The following is an 18,090-nucleotide window of genomic DNA, read 5'->3' on the forward strand; positions in this document are numbered from 1 at the left end:
TCCTTATTGCTTTATATGTTGTATATTTTTACTTTTAAAACCCCTGTGCTAAGCATGTGTGTGTGCTCAGTCATGTCCCTCCCACTCTGTAACCCCATGGACTGCAGCCCACCAGGCTCCTCTGTTCATGAGATTTCCCAGGCAAGAATACTGGAGTGGGCTGCCATTTCCCTCTCCAGGGGATTTTCCTGACCCAGGGATCAAACCCATGTCTCTGGCATTGGCAGCTGTGTTCTTTACCACTGAGCCAACAGGGAAGCCCTGTGCTATACAGCACAAAATCACAGCAAAATGTCTTAATACTAAATGTTACAACTATAATCTATTCAAACTTTCTTATTAATGTATGGGGAAAAATTGCTCTATGGTTAAAAAAAAATGAGAAAGAGAAAAATATCTTTGCTTCACTGATATTCTATTTATATAACAGCAAGTTAAAAATCAGGTCCAAAATTTGTTCCAAACATCACATCTATATTGCAGTTATTTAAATCTATTTTATTTCACCATGGTATTGTATAATATGCTTTTGTTACCACAGCACTTAGTGGAAACAGATACTTATTTATAAAGAAGAGGTATCCAGTTCTAACAATATACAGATTAATTCCAAGTAATTTAGTCAGAGTTCTCAAAGTAATTAACTCCCAACTCATCACTCCTTAGAGTGGCAAAATAAAGTATGTCAAAGTAGTAAATTTCATTAGTATGACAGCACCTACTATAGTAACTATAGTATAGGATGTGTATTTATTATCTTTCTTGAAAGAATTAAGTTGACAAATTATTTTATGCTGTGTCTTTCACTAATTCTTTCAAGCGATGTTTACTGAGCATCATAAGCTTTTTGGCTGTTAAAAAAAAGTGAGCCACTAAAATACTCAATGAAAAAGAGAGTGGCACAGATTATTACTATCTTATCAGAGTTTTATATATTAAGGACAGGAACATAAAACCAGAGTATTTTTCCTGTCCCACATATGAGAAAGTTGATTATGCGTAGGAGGACTATGAAAGCAAATATTGAAAATTTTCAAATGATTACAGAAGCAGAGTATTGGCCAAAATCTAGCATTACTATGTTTATGTGGTAACAGAAGTACTGGTTAATTCTCAAAGCAAAAAAAAAAAAAAAGAGGAGGAGCTAGGAGCCATAAGCACAGATACCATTTTAACATACAGGAAATACCAATAGAAATATCAATGCAGGCTCCAAATTCACTAGATTATTAGATGGGGTAGCTCATTAACTGTAGAAGTAATAAATATTTGCCCTTCTCTAAAATTACAAATAAAATAAGAGATTATTTTATATTTGCCTTGCTAGCAAGTGCTGTTGGCAATCTGTCCTTCTAGACACATGATGATAAATTTCACCATACACTAGAAATGAAGGGAAAAGCTTCAGGCACATCAGCTTTCTTTGGAAGGGGAAAAGAGAAGCATCTTATACACAGCAGCAGGGTTAAAAACAAACAAACAAAAAAACTCTACCAGCTGCTTAAGGACACTTGATATTAATAACCTGAAGTCTGAGGGTCCTGTGAAGAGCCCTCATGAGAAGACTGATCAGAAGTGGAAGGCTGTTGCTGGGTACGCGCAGCTAGCTCCTGCTGCCTCTGCTGCTCAGCCCTCTTAAGCCTCAGTTGTTGCAGGCGCTTACGGAGCAAAGCTATCTCAGGCCCCCTTAGAAATTCTGATACAGATAGGAAAAGAAAGATGAAAAGATAGTAATAAAACAGAAAATAGTAAGAATACAATTATACTTTAAAGAGAGAAGGGTATAAATAAAACACATCTCACAGAGGAATACTAAAAGCAAACTACTCATAAAAAATTACTGATCATTAAATTATGATAAACTACAGACACTTATATACCCAAATGTTTCTGTTTAACTACAATGAATTAAGACAGAGTTCTCTAAGAATATTTATGTAATTATACAGAGTGTAAGTAAAATCTTTCATAACAAAACATTTAAAAGTGAACATTCCTTTCCTAATTGCATCTCCTTTTACAACAATTAGAAAATATCAGTTATCTCATTTAACCTATATACAAAAACTACAAATTTCAATCAGATAATAATTAAGATTATGAAAAAGTTAATACATTTGGAAACAATCCTTGAAATTTATTAGTAGAGAGACCTTTAAAAAGTAAAAGCTACATATTTTTCAGCTAAAATGTTTCTTTTTATGTGAGAATTATCATTTGCTTTTTCTTTTAAGATGAATAATATTTACATAATCTTTAACATTTTCTTACACTTCATCTGAAGCAGTGGCCATAGATAAAAAATAGTATAACACGAAATTGTGCAGAGAATGCTGAGTACCTAACTACAAGGCATTGTTTTAGGTTCTTGGGATAAGTAAAAATTGAAAAAAAAAACAGTCCCTACTGGTGTGTTCTGAGAAAAAAACATACAACAATGAATTTGTATGTGTTTCTATGTGTCAAGTGGGGATAAGTGCCATGAAGTAAACCGGGCAGGGTAAGACAGGGGTGATGAAGACAGAGGGGGAACTGGCTGCTGTTTTATATACGGTCATCACGGAAGGACTCTTCTCCTAAGATGACTTTTCAATAAAGACCTCAAGGATGTAAGGGAGTGACCCACACGGGTATCTGGAAGAAAACTGTTCCAGGCAAAGAAAAAAGTACAAATGCTCAGAAGGGGAAGTGTATCTGGATGTGGAATATATATATGTTACAGGTAATGGCAGAAAAACTTGCTGATAGCTTGGATGTAGAGTGATCCCAATGTTTTCAGTGTAGATAACAGGAAAAATGAAGTTGCCATTTATTGTGACAGGGAAGAGCAGAGGAGGAGGAAGTAGTACTTAAGAAAACAATTAGTATCCAAATGGAGAAACCGAGTAGGGACTCACTATAATATATACTGTATAAATTATATATATACAGTGTATATATATATATATATATATACACACACACAGTATAATATATATACTGGTTAGAATTCACCAGTAAATCTGGATGTCAATGACAATGTTGGAGAAGGAAATGGCAACCCACTCCAGTGTTCTTGCCTGGAGAATCCCAAGGACAGAGGAGCCTGGTGGGCTGCCATCTATAGGGTCGTACAGAGTCAGACACAACTAAAGCGACTTGGCAGCAGAAGCAAAAATGACGATGTTACTTTCAGGCAATGAAAGAGTAAGTAAAAATAAAGACGTCTAAGAACTAAACTGAAGGGAAGAATACTAAGAATAAGGAGAATGCAAAAAGGAGATTGGAGGAGTGAGTGAACCAATTTCTATAAGCTCAGGGATCAAAGTATTTCAAGAAGGATAAAGTTAGCAGCTGTGTCTCCTGATTCAATGAAAAAGACACTAACCAAGAACTAACCACAAAGAAAATGGCTTGACAAGAGCCATTTCAGTGAAGTCACAGAGGCCAAAACCTGACTGGAACAGGTTCAAGACAAAAGGGAAGTAAAGAAGGAGAGGGACAAAGCATATGTACTTTTCCCAGAAGTTTTGCTGTGAATGGGGAAAAGAGAAACTGGCTGACTGTTGGTGGGAGAATAGAATCAAGGGAGGTTTGTTTTAGTTTGAGACAGACTACATATGTTTGTATACTGACGGATATATACTTAATTGGAAAGAGGCGAGAAGAAGAAGTGGGCAAATGCAGGAATGATGTCCTTGAGTAGACCAAAAGAGATGAGCTGCAGTAGATAAGAGGAGGAATTGGCTTTAGACATTTACATAAAAATTTCATCCACTCTAATAAAGTGGATGTACTACCAAGTGTATGGGTAGAAATTAGTTGTAGATTTGATGTATGGAGTACATGGAATTTCTCTCAGTGACACAGCAAATTATATAAATTACCAAATAACTTTCAGTTAGTCAGTTCTGTTCAGTCACTCAGTCGGGTTCAACTCTTTGTGACCCCATGGACTGCAGCACGTCAGGCTTCCTTCTCTATCACCAACTCCCAGAACTTGCTCAAACTCATGTCCACTGAGTCAGTGATGCCATCCAACTATCTCATCCTCTGTCATCCCCTTCTCCTCCTGCCTTCAATCTTTCCCAGCATCAAGGTCTTTTCAAATGAGTCAGTTCTTCGCATCAGGTGGCCAAAGTATTGGAGCTTCAGCTTCAAAATCAGTCCTACCAATGAACACCCAGGACTGGTCTCCTTTAGGATGGACTGGTTCAATCTCCTTGAAGTCCAAGGTACTCTCAAGAATCTTCTTCAACATCACAGTTCAAAAGCATCACTTCTTTGGCACTCAGCTTTCTTTATGGTCCAATTCTCACATCCATACATGACTACCGGAAAAACCACAGCTTTGACCAGACAGACCTTTGTCGGCAAAGTAATGTCTCTGCTTTTTAATGTGCTGTCTCGGTTGGTCATAGCTTTTCTTCCAAGGAGCAAAGGTCTTTTAATTTCATGGCTGCAGTCACCATCTGCAGTGATTTTGGAGCCCAAGAAAATAAAGTCTGTCACTGTTTCCATTGTTTCCCCATCTATTTGCCATGAAGTGATGGGACTGGATCTTAGTTTTTTGAATGTTGAATTTTAAGTCAGATTTTTCACTCTTCAGCTTCTTTTATATAGATTATAAGACTGCAAATTTGGTTTATTGTTTCAGAATCAATCATGCCAGAAATACTAACCTTTGTTACCATATCCTCTATTTATAAAGGATTTTATTCAACTGGCAGTTAAGATTTCACAACTCAAGTATCATCAGTCTTTTACTGCCAGTTCCTCCTAGAAAGTTCTCCATATCACGTAGGATAGTATTCACTAACAAATAAATTGTAATGCTCAATATTATTCTATCTTCTTTTTAAGTATATACATATTCTATAGTTATTGTCAGCATAGTAGTAACACTTTTAGCAATATAAAATAAAGCATTATTATGCAGCCAGGAAGTTTGTCATTTTATACTTCACAAGAAATTACTATAAAGAGAGAGATAACAGAGACATCAAATTATGCTTAAAAAAAAAAATCACAAAATATTTATCCAACTTCATGGTTGTTTCAAACCATCTCTCTTGCACTGACAAATGTTTTATGGGGATATGAGTCTCCATCCTTGACCCACAAGACAGATGATGTAGCAAATCTATTGTAGCAGGCTCTAAGTATAAGCAGCGATGTTCTATAACTTGGAAAATTAAGATTTAGTTATGATAATGTCATGAACATTAATTCAATGCTCCCAGTGCCTTTTAAAGAAGGATTTGTTTGCTTACTTACAAGGCTGGTTGTATGTTTAAAAGTTTAAAAAAAAAAAATGAGATTAGGGAAAGAAGTCATCACAGAGCTAAATAGGAAAGGCAAATTTTGAATTAAAATTCCAAGCAGAAATGCCAGTCTGAGCAAATAGTACTGTTAGCAGTTTGAAATATTAAAGGCATGAAAGATACATATATATTACATTCTTTTAAAAATGTGTAAACAAACATATACCATCTGTGATATGAATAAATGCTTGGAGACTTAGTATTTGCTAACATTAGCCAAAATCAAAAGTGAATACAGCAAGTATCTTTGGGATTAATTTTAAAAACAATAACAACAACAACAAAAATTGCTCAACAATGAGCCAGGAACTGCTAATGGGAAATTTGTACTTCCATCTCCTGATAGTAACTACTAACTCTACTCTTCTTGTTTTTAAAGAATCTAGGCAAGTCTCCATAATGACAATTCCTACTGATGTAAAACAACAATAAACTATACGTAAGCTCAGCCGATAAAGAATCCACCTGCAATGTGGGAGGACCTGGATTTGATTCGTGGGTTGGGAAGATCCCCTGGAGGAGGTCATGGCAACCCACTCCAGTATTCTTGCCTGGAGAATCCCATGGACAGAGGAGCCTGGTGGGCTACAAACATGCCATGGGGTCGCAAAGAGTCAGAGACGACTGAGCAACTAAACAGAGCACAGCACAGCCCCGACAAAAGTCCATCTGGTTGTAACCTCCAGTCCTGCCTCTCTTCCAATATATACGTTCTGTTGTCCTGGATACTGGATTATTTTTACATGTAGTTTGGTGGTACTTTATCTGCTTGCTATCACTCCCAACTTGCTCCTTTGTCCAAGTGATCCTTGGGTATTTTTCCTCCTAGAACAGAGGCAGGAAATAGATGGGTTCCAGGCTAGGTATTTACAACTGGCCTCATGTTTACATTTCTTGGGGCTAAAAAGATGGGCTTCAGGCTGGACACTTAAAACTAGACTCCTATTTGCATTTCCTGAGACAGGAGGTGGGTTAGATATTTACAACCAGCCTCCTGTAGAAACAGACATAACAACAGAAATTGGGTAAATAGCCTGACTTTGTCTGCTTGAGGACACTTTAGACAATAGCCATGGCAGAAACAGAGAAGGGCTAAACCCTGGTGAGGAAAAGATCAAGAGATCGAGTATTATCTATCCTTGGGGCAAGAGAAACATTGAGCATGTTCAAAAAGGCTCCTCAGGGGTCAAAAGGAGGGGGTACCAACCCATAATGTGTGATGCCACAGGACACCCGCTGGCCTCTGGGCTGGAAATCATTTTGGAAAAAATTGTGCACGTGTGTTGGAGAGGGTCCTAAAGAAGGTCAGATGTGGAAAAAGAAACCAGGTAATTGGCCAAAGATACAGACCTGGAAGAACTGCTCTACATAAATGATTTAACTTCCTCTTTAGGAAGTTAAGTGTGCTCCTCCACATTAGGGAGGATCTCTCAGGGTGTGCGTCTCTGCCTTACTTCAATTTTAACTAAACCATTTCTCTGCCTGCTCTCTCACTTGTTGTGCTGTGTCTCTAATAATAAACTTTGTACCTGTTTTAACAGTTTTGCCTCCATGAGAAAGGCATTTTTCAATGGGGGCAAGAGCCAGGGAAAACTTGCTTCTAGCCAGGAGCCCTTGCTGGTCTGATGGTTAGGATTTCGGGTTTTCATCCAGGCTTTTTGTTGTTGTTGTTTAATCATTAAGTTGTATCCAACTCTTTTGTGTGTAGCCAGCCAGGCTCCTCCATCCATGGGATTTCCCAGGCAAGAATACTGGAGTGGGTTGCCATGACCTCCTCCAGGGGATCTTCCTGACCCAGGAATCAAGCCCGCGTCTCCTGCATTGCAGATGGATTATTTACCACTGAGTCACCAGGGAGGCCAGGCTACACACATCCAATTCCTGGGCGGGGAACTAAGATCTCACTTCATGTCACCATTCACTGCTATCTCGGAAATCAGAATTGGTCGTTCCTTTACTGATTTACAAGTTCCTCTGATCTCTTCTTTAGTTTCCCCAAAGTGTTCATTAACCTACTATTTCCAGTTTTTCTACTCTCTAAATTGCATATATCTCATCTGACTAGACCCTGACCCTTTAAAGGAAACTGTACACTGGATTATCTGAGCTTTGAAAAGTTTGCTTTGCTATGCTATACTACACAGTTTTTACTTCCCCAGGAATTTTTCAACATAAAGATTCTGAATAGATCTAAATAAATGTCAAAACCTGAGCCAAGACAGAAATCTGTAAATAAGCAGGAATCCACACATAAGTCATTATGTACTATCATAAAAAAATTGAATTCTCATGGTCTGCTGCTGCTGCTGCTAAGTCGCGTCAGTCATGTCCGACTCTGTGCGACCCCACAGATGGCAGCCACCAGGCTCCCCCATCCCTGGAATTCTCCAGGCAAGAACACTGGAGTGGGCTGCCATTTCCTTCTCCAATGCATGAAAGTGAAAAGTGAAAGTGAAATCGCTCAGTCATGTCCGACTCTTAGCAGGGGTCCATTAATTAGAAACACATGGATCCTCTAGGTGACACACTTCTCAAGGTGAGCCCCCCACAAACTAAATTTTTTATGTACTGATATTCCTTACCCAATCCAAAGAAACCACCTTCTCTTTCTTAAATTAAAATAAGACCAAAGGAGGTAATTAAAGTATAACACATTGGAATGACTGTCTCATTTAACACTCACTCATTACAAGAAGCTCCTTATCATGGGAAAAAATTACAAACAACACACAAAGGCTTAGTTTGAGAAACAACTAAAGCTGATGTCTGACAGGCATTATTGAGAAAGAAAAAAATATTTTGTAGTTACTTTGAAATATTTTTTATAAATAAAATTATGAAGATTTCATTTTAACCTTATGTAATTTCAGCTCATATTCATATCTTTCTGGTCTTTATATAGGTAATCTAATAACCATATTTTCAAAAGCACCATCTTTTGTTAAATATTCAAGAAAAGACCATGAATAAGAATCATAATGTCTAATCAGATTCTGTGCTATGTATATAGAATGTAGTTTCAAATAGTCTATGTGAATAAAAATAAAATTCAAGAATACAAAGGGTGAAGAAATTCAAATTTTAAAAAGAGAGTGACCAACTGACTTCAAATTCCACTTGAGTATATTATCTTCCTAATTCAGCTACAAAACTCAAAGTCAATTCAGCGGCCCCCTCTAGATACATTATTCTTCAGGTATGCACTTTATATATTCATGTCACTGTGGCTCCATTTTTTCTTCTACCCGTATTTATTTTTACCTGTCCTGATTTCATCATGTACCAGAATGATTTTTTACAAGTATTTCCATAAGTTACCATAAAATATTTCTGGAACAAAGTAAGAAAAAAGTATCCAGTTTTATGTTGTCTGGAAAGCCAAGGGCAAATAATGAATCCAAAAACAATAAATAACTGGATATCTATTCACAGCATCTTCCCTGCTGCTGCTGCTGCTGCTGCTAAGTCGCTTCAGTCGAAGATATCATCAAATTTGTGAAGCTTACTGGAAACATCCAGAATGAATGAAATGGAACTGAAACTATAAAGACTATCAAATAGCTAAATATATCTTACATAGGTTATATCAGCTTAAAGGACTTAACAGTATCTTTAAGAGGCTTATGATAGATAAAATCTCTTGTCTTTATGAGAGCATATTCTAATGAGAAAATAGTCATAAACAAATCAATAAAAAATAAAATAATTACAAATTCTAGTAAGTGCTTTTCAGGAGATAAACAGGGCTATACAAGACATAATAAAATTTGGGGGAAGGAAGGAAAGGAAGATGAATCTAGCTATGAGAGTTATATAAGACCTCCCTTGGGTGACACTTGAGCTGAGAACTGAAAAAAAAAGGAAGAGCCAAGGGAAGAGCTTCTCAAGTACATAGATCAGTAAGTTTGTTACAAAGACTCAGAATCCAAAAGAAAGAGGCAGAAGAAAGCTTGACATATTCAAGGAACTGAACTGAAATCAGTATAGCTACAGTGTAATGATCATTAGGAAGACAGAGTATGGCATGAAATGAGGCTAGAAAGGCAAACAAGGCACCAGCCATAAAGATTCAGTTCTTTTTCCTCTTTTATTTATATTTATAAATACAATCAAAAGTCTTTGAGGAGTTTGAGATGGCAAAGTTACATAATCTGATCTAATATTTTAAAATACTCATTTTGGCTGCTGCATGGACAATAAAGTATAAGGGAATAAGAGTACTGGGTTGGCCAAAAAGTTCATTCAGGTTTTTCCATAACATCTTATGCAAAAAACATGAGAGAACTTTTTGGCCAATCCAGTAAGATGAAAAGAAGTAAAGGGTATCTTAGATATGGAGAAAACAGATGATGAATTGGGTGAGGGACATGAAGGAAAGCAAGGAATCAGTAACCCATAGTCTGTTAAAATAAGCAAATAAGCAGTAATTATAATTTACTAAGATATGAAATTATCAAGATTAAAGAGATCAGTGAGATAGGAAGGGTAGGAAGATAAATTATAGTTAGACATATTATACCCAAGATGTCCAAAGATAACCAAAACAAAGTGTTAAATAATCAGTTGGACACAGGAGTATGCAACTCAGGGTAGAAGATCAGATTGTCAGTATACATTTGGAGATATTAAATGCTCCAGGAATTGATATAATTTTATGAAGGACAGAGTGCATGTAGAGAACACAGCACAGGCTATGGGGTTCCACTAAAACATTGACAAATAATTATAGAATAAGAAATATCAACAACAGTTACTGAAAACCAGCCAGAGATGCTAATAAAAGTTAAATAGGCAAAAGTGGTATCACAGATGCCAAAAAACAAAAGTGCTTCAAGAAAGAAGTGACAGACTGTGCTAAATACAACTGGGTTAAAAGAAAGAAGTATACTTTTGAGGCAAAATGGAAGTCACTAGTGACTTTGACAAAAAGTTTCAGTGAAAAAGGAAGTTAAAAGGCAGATTAGGGTTGGTAGGTAAATAAGTGGAACATGGTAAGAAAAAGGAGACAGTACATGTCAGCTACTCTTATGAAGAGTCTGATTATAAAAGGAGCAAAGACATGAGTCTAGAGGGGAATGTGGGACAATTAAGAGATTTTTTTTTAAGACAAGAGAATAATAGAGCATGTTTGAGGTAGAAAGGAAAAATTCAACAGAAAAGGTAATAATAAAGATGCAGGACAAGGAGCAAACTCCTTGAAAAGATGGAAAGAGATAGAAACTGCACTGGTTAGCTTCTGTTAGGAGCAGATACACTTCTTCCCACAATGTGACCACTTCTGTCATAGACAATGTGAGTACAGATGCTGGAAAGCTGAGAGATTCAAAAGTAGGAAAGTGAATGCTTTTTTCCCCCTACTATGAATGAAAGAAGGTTATCGGCTAGGGAGTAGGATGAGGACAAAGTGTAGTGCTGAAAGTCTGATAGACGTAAGGTGTGACAGTTGCAGACTGTTCTAACACAGTGCGGAGTGCCCAATGAAGTCTGTGGTCACATAATTCCTCACGAACATTCAGTGACTCAGTTGCAGACCAAGAGAAGGCAAATAATTTGGTTCAATGAGATGGAGTGCTGCCCAGCAAGTCCCCACATTCCCACTGGGCCTCTCCTTCACCCCAGCAAAAGTGACAGAAGAAAAGGAAGGGACAGAAATGAAAGATACAAACACTTAAAATAGATATTCACAGTAAAAGCAAGAAGCCTACGTTTTCATTTTTTCTATTTCTATGCAAGACAGTAATAGAATGACACTCCCTTCCAATATAGGCAATTCCTACTACCCAAAAACCCATCTGGACTTAGAACTGAATAAAAGATTGAGAAAAAAAAAAACACAACATAAACAGCATTAAGTCCTTATTGTTAAAATGCTAAGGCCTATTGTCAAAACAATCAGAGACATAATCTTTAGATGTTACATCTAACATCAAATCATTTTCCTCAGTAGCAATACTATCTTGGTAACATGGAAATATTTCCATTTTCCTTAGTTTAGTCAGCCAAAATTCTTTCCATAATCTACGTCAAAAGTCTTTATCTTTCTTTGAAAACTTATAGACAAAAGTGCTAAGTAATGTTCGATGTCATAGGATCATCACTAAAATGTTTTTTTCTCTTCAATGATTCAATGACTACAGTATCTAACACTTACATCAAATATTAAAAAGGATTTAATAATCTGAAATGCAGTACTAGAATGTGTTAACAATCTATGACAAAAAGGAAAAATGAAATTCCCTACGAAATAGTATACTCAGAAATGTGTTAAAGAAACAACTGCAATCAGTTAAGATTCAGTGGAACATGAAAATGAGATAGACAATCTTCTTGCTAAGCTGTGATCAAACTTACAATTGATCAGACTCTTTAAGATTATTCCCAAGAATGTTATCACTTTAAAAACTCTTATTTTTACCAATTTTACTTGTTTTCGAAAGCAAAATTTTAGCTGATTTTGTCCCAGCTTCCCAAACCCTCCAAATATGTTATTTTCCCATAACTTGAAATATTGTATATTTCAAGAATATACAGAGAATGTGGAAAACCCAATTGTATAGCTCATCTTTAGCTTATTTTTATAGGTAAATTTTACTCATCTATTATTTAATTGTCATATAACTGACTGGCTTTTATTCCCATAGAAACTGGAAATAAATTACCAAAACTGGGATATACTGATAAAAGTGCTTAATTTAAAACACCTCATATTTGGTGATCTGGTATCAAATTTCAGAGAAGCAAGAATAAACTTAAATAAAAATAAATAAATAAATAAAATTTTAAAAATAAATAAAAATAAAATCTGGCAGTTAGGAAAGCTGTTAGGAATTTTTCTTATAGGTTTTAGCTTAGGCCTCCCAGCTGTATCTTTAGTTGCTAATATTTTTATTATATATGAGTAAAATACTTCCTTAAAAATCCCAAAGAAAAATATGAATAAACATCTTACTGGTTATTATAATTACATGTATACAGTTCAAATGCCAAGTAAACTACAGACATATATGCTAGATTACTGATGTAAACAGTAGTACATTCCATGGAGAAGGGGTGTGTGAACATGAGGAATACTGAAAAGAAAATGCAATTTTAGTAGAATTTAGAAGTTGATTTTTTTTTTCATTAACATCAAATACCAAGAAGACAAGGATCTGTTAAAATTTTTTTCATGTAAATAAAGGAGAAATAATTCTTTTGGTAAATTGCATATATAGATGACAAAAGACCATATAAAATTCACCATAAAGAATGTATTGAAAGTATTTCATGATTTGAAGAAAAATCATAAAAAATAAATAAATACAAAGCAACTAATAATAACCAGGGCTATATCTTCACTAAAGCCAACAATCATTAAGTCAATACATTAAACTGTGTCTAAACACTATCTTCTGATACTTACATTTTATAAAGAATTGTCTTGGGTAAACTGCAGTTTCCTGCTACGTGATAAAATTCATGCAAGTGAGGCACACTTGAATTCTGTTTTTAAGTTACATATTCATATATTACATGTCATTTTGATCATTTTTTCCAGCAAGAATAAGTTGATATAATTCAGTTTCTTTCAAAATAACCCATTAAAAAGTTTTCATTATCAAAAATCATCAGAAGAATCACAGCCTATTTAAAGAATAACATCCTCACCAGACTGATGATGTGTACGGTGTCCAGATGCCTCAACAGGCTGCCTCTGTTCACTGTCTGGAGAAGACAGCAAAGAAGTAGAATGAGGGCTTTCTGTAGAAGATGATGCCAAATGACCCTGAGTTGACACAGTAGAGGATGTAGAAGGCTGAAGAAACTGTTCATCTGGAGTATCTACTTCCATTGCAGTTTCACCCACTTCCAAATCAGTACTTGATGGGACCGTAGGAAGAGTTGAAACATCTGACTGATTCGTCCCACCTTCAAAAAACACATTGTAACACAAATTGAAATACTAAATGCTTTCCAAAACTAACTCCTCTAAAGAGAGATGTTCAAGAAATATATGTGCACACACATACATAGAGAAATAGATAATTTCAGGATATCAAAAGCACCCACTGGTGGTTTGGTACCTTAATCAAACATGCTAACTAATAGGGGTAAAAAACCTACCTACGGCACATTCCTGTTAACAATAATCAACCTTCCAAGCAAAATGCTCAATATCGCAGCTTTATTTAGACAATGCTAAATAACAGCTTGCAAGATGCCTATTAACAGCTTGCAAGATGCCTATAAATAATGTCTTGTTCCTTAAGTTTGAAGATGATAATTCTGATTTAATAGATGGACAGGGAAACCTGGCATATGGCAGTCCACAGGGTCACAAAGAGTTGGTCACGACTTGGTGACTGAACAACAACAATGAAAGGATAAGGGACTTATATTAATATATTTCCACTCTGTAACATAATAGTATCCTTAGGAAAATATTTAATGAAAAATTTTATTAACAAGAGTAAAGCTAAATTAGGTCAGAATGGGATTAAGTTCCCAATTCCCACTTCACTGGCAGCAGCGCTTTAGCCACTGAACAACATGATGCGATCATGATTTTAAAAGGCTTGAGTGTCTGCAATGTGCTGTGGCAGGCCTTGTGCTATCTGCAACAGAATAATTAAGAATACTCAATAAATGTTAAAAACTTCCCAGATTTTGCTTCAAATCCATATTATTAAAAGAAAGATACAGAATGAATTAATCAAGTTCATGTCTTAAAAGATGCTAATACAGAATATAAGTTTTTTCCTTTAATTATCTTGATTTAAATATATCTTAGTTTAAATTTAAGCACAAATGTGATAACCCTTAAGCAAATCCATAGTCTAAGAAATTTTTTTAAGTTTATATATGCAGAATTTAACAAGAACCATTTTTTTTTCTAATTTTATTTTATTTTTAAATTTTACATAATTGTATTAGTTTTGCCAAATATCAAAATGAATCCGCCACAGGTATACACGTGTTCCCCATCCTGAACCCTCCTCCCTCCTCCCTCCCCATACCATCCCTCTGGGTCGTCCCAGTGCACTAGCCCCAAGCATCCAGTATCGTGCATCGAACCTGGACTGGCAACTCGTTTCTTACATGATATTTTACATGTTTCAATGCCATTCTCCCAAATCTTCCCACCCTCTCCCTCTCCCACAGAGTCCATAAGACTGTTCTATACAGAACCATTTTTAAATGAAATTTAATAGAAATTTTCATTTTGGGACTTAAAGCAAGTAGGAATTAACTTTCATATTCCTGACTTTTGACAGAGATAGGTAACTTATCAAAGACCATAAAGCTGGAAAGTAGTAAACCAAAATATGAAAATAGGTCAGCTAATGCCAGAAATAGCAATTAATAACCATTGTATATAAATAACCAAAAGAAGAAACTATTCAATTACATAAAACTTACTTATCCACAGAGTTTAACCTACATCCACTCTCAGAATACATACAAATGGACTTACAAGGCAGAATATCAGATTCTCTTACTTTACTTGAGAAAAGCAAACAATGAGGGCTATGTCAAGAGGAACCTAAACGAACAATTATACCCAACACCCTTTGTCCTCTACTGTTCCACACAATACAGTAAGAACTTTATGATCACTAAGGATATAAAATATGGTATACATTAGATAATATAAAACTGACTTCAAAAAATAGTTTTTGCAAGCTTTCTGGTAGCTTTAATTAATAATGAAAATTACCTCTGGGTCGAGATCTTCCTCGTCCTCTATTGCTTTGTGCAACTTCGCTTGCTTCTTCAAACCACCTTGATAACATGTCAGACATTCTCTGCATCAATGACACATTGGGACTTTGCTCTCCTATGATAACAAAACAGGTCTTATCAGTGAACTTAGTTCTTTCATTAATGTAAAAACCTATATTTGAAGGCCTTTAAAGTGAAAGCAATTAAAAATCAAATTGCTTAAATAAATTATATGAATGCATATATAAAGCTACTAGGGCTATCATCACATTTTATAGTAAATGTATATATGAATCACTCTCATCTGTATTTTGAGTTCCTCCTACATCTTTGCCAATCCTTAGTTACTTCCACAGTCCTACCCTTACCCCAACCCACATCTTTAGGCCTAAGAGTACACAGATAGGAAGAGCTCATGAATTTTAAGTTGAACAGATTAAAAACAAAGTATGACCTCTCTCTTAAATTTCCCTAAACTGAAGGTTTGCCCTCTCACTTAAATTCCCTTAAACTGAATTTATATTCATCATTATTTACTGCAAATTACATATAGTTGAAATTAACTGAAACCAGAAAATATTTTATCTTTTCCCTCCCCTCTTTTCTTCCTTCAAATATTTGAGTAGTCCCAAGGGCATTTTCAAATTTACTATCCCATCAAATTGAAACTGTGATAATTCTATTCTACAATAATATAATTTAAAACAAAAGCTGTTTTTGTATTTTCTATGAAAATAGAATTTATTCTATGCTTTATTACCTTTATATAATGTAGCTTTATATTTTAAAATATGATGTCAAATAATACAAACACCAATATATTGGAAAATATGCTTTTGATCTTAAAAGATTTCAGAAATTAGAATAAGACCCATTTATTATATAAAATCACAAACATTACTTTTATTTTAAATGTGCCATCTTAACACTCCCAAAGAGTAGTTTCTAATGCCTATCAAAGGCATCTGATAGGAGGGGAAAAAAAATTTTTTTATGTGCTCTTTATAAAACTCTCAGATTGGAAACTGGGAGTTTTCAATTCTCTCTATAGCAAATACAAAGGCAAAAATTATAAAGTTTGATAATACCCAATCTTGCTGTGGCAAAAAATGTATTCTTAGACTTTCAGTGGGAATGTAAAATAGTATTTACTTTTCAGAGGGTAATTTGATAACTATCAATATTAAAATCCACTTATCCAGTGACCCACACATTCCACTTTTAGGATTTCATCCTAAGACACACTTGCACAAGTTCATGTACAGATATATGTACAAAGATGTTTGTTACAATATCACTTATAAAGTGAAAAAATGCAAACAAGCTAAAATATTAATTTTTAAAAAGCTGACCAAAGTATAGTTACCATCTCGTTCTCGTTCACTCTCAGGCCTTGCTCGGGGTCCAGTATCTGACCAATCACCACGAAGTCTCAAACGTTTAACTGGAGGCTGTCGTAACTAAAAGATGAGAAGAAAACTCATTTGCTGAATTCTTAAAGCACGCTGTAAGTCTAATAGATTCTTCCCATTTTTTTTTTTTTTTACTTTATTTATTGAGATGCTAAATCAAAATACGGGGCTTCCCTGGTGGCTCAGTGGTAAATAATCCACCTGCCAACGCATGAGACATGGTTCAATCCCTGGATTGAGAAGATCCCATGGAGAAGGAAATGGCAACCCACTTCAGTATTTTTGCCTCAGAAATCCCATGGACAGAGGAGCCTGGCAGGGTATAGTCCAAGGGGTTAAAATAGAATTGGACATGACTTAGTGACTAAACAACAACAAAAAATCAAAGTATGAAAGACAGCCATAAATATCCATTGATGTTGACAGCCTATACTTAGTATCTTCAACCTAAAGACTGAATGTAACTTTAAAATCGTGTAAATGTGATATCAAATCCCATCATCTTTCAACTGACAAGGGAAAAGTTATCTAACTGCATTAAGCCTAAGTTTTCTATTATGATGATAAATATAGTGTAGGTAAAATAGCTACACACCTAATTGGCAATAGGAGTAACCATTATTTTATTATTATTACTGACAATACGCTCTCTGGTTCTCCCCCCAGCATCTATTCCAACCTCCATTACTCACCTCAGTGTCTTTACTCTACCTTGTTGTTCTCATTCTCAGCTACTAACTTTTCCTACTACTTCAGAAAAAAATAAAGTCAGTTCTATAGAAATGATATCAATTTCCTCAATTTCATTCCATAAACTTATCTATATCTACTTTTTAATTTCTTCCAATCTTTCTCAGGAGATGGATCATTTGTTTTAAGCCTTATCTCTATTTGTGCTTTTTATTTCATTCCTTGAATAATTATTCTATTTCTATACCTACATTCCTCTCTTCTTTCTTGATTCTTCCTCACAATGTACTAAAGGTTCCTATCATTTCTAATAAGTAAAACACTGCCATTCCCTATTTCTATTCAGCATTTATTCTTTTCTCATGCTTTCTGAAGCTTTACTGTCAAGCTTCTTTTAAAAAGTCTGTATTCATTCTATTTTTATCTACCACTCTTCACTCAATTCACTGAAGTCAACTCATTTTTCCACTGAATTCTCACCCATATCACCAGTGAATGATCAATTGCTAAGTTCCATGATCAATGATAAAATGATCAAAAATCAATTTCCAATTTGAATGGCACCTTTTAGAGATTCTATTTGATGTTGATGGTATCTGACACTCTTAATCACTCCCTTTAACTTTCACATTTTTAACATCTTTTTATTGATGTATAATTTACATACCATAATATTTACCCTTTTTAAAATATTTATCCTTTTAAAGCAGACAAATCAGTAGTATATATTCACAAAAGCTATGCAGATACTTGTATCTCACTAATCCAGATCATTTTCATCACCCCCCACTTGCCCCTCAACTCACCTCCTGACAATCACTCATCTACTCTGTCTCTATGGATATGCTTATTCTGGACACATCATGGAAGTGTAATAATATAATATGTGGTCATTGTGTATTACTTCTTTCACTTAGCACAGTATTTTTCAAGGTGCATCCACACTGCAGCATGTATCAGTATTTCATCGCTACTTTTATGGC

General features: G+C 35.2%; 1 protein-coding gene across 8 annotated transcripts in view; it reads right to left on the reverse strand.

Annotated features, from left to right (window-relative positions):
• DCAF6 (DDB1 and CUL4 associated factor 6) overlaps positions 1-18,090 on the reverse strand; it is a 183,571-nt gene that overhangs the window by 69,872 nt on the left and 95,609 nt on the right. For 5 of the 8 annotated variants that reach the window (XM_027526419.1, XM_027526399.1, XM_027526424.1 and 2 more), the window contains 3 exons: positions 16,372-16,465; positions 15,001-15,120; positions 12,951-13,211 (listed from right to left, as the gene is read on the reverse strand). In XM_027526419.1, the coding sequence (XP_027382220.1) occupies positions 12,951-13,211; positions 15,001-15,120; positions 16,372-16,465 (475 nt within the window). Of the gene's footprint in view, positions 1-1,525; positions 1,697-12,950; positions 13,212-15,000; positions 15,121-16,371; positions 16,466-18,090 lie in introns of all 8 variants that reach the window. The other 3 variants (XM_027526425.1, XM_027526387.1, XM_027526393.1) reach the window with 1 other exon arrangement.

Source organism: Bos indicus x Bos taurus, chromosome 3 (genome assembly GCF_003369695.1).
Source record: "Bos indicus x Bos taurus breed Angus x Brahman F1 hybrid chromosome 3, Bos_hybrid_MaternalHap_v2.0, whole genome shotgun sequence".
Lineage (NCBI taxonomy): Eukaryota > Metazoa > Chordata > Mammalia > Artiodactyla > Bovidae > Bos > Bos indicus x Bos taurus.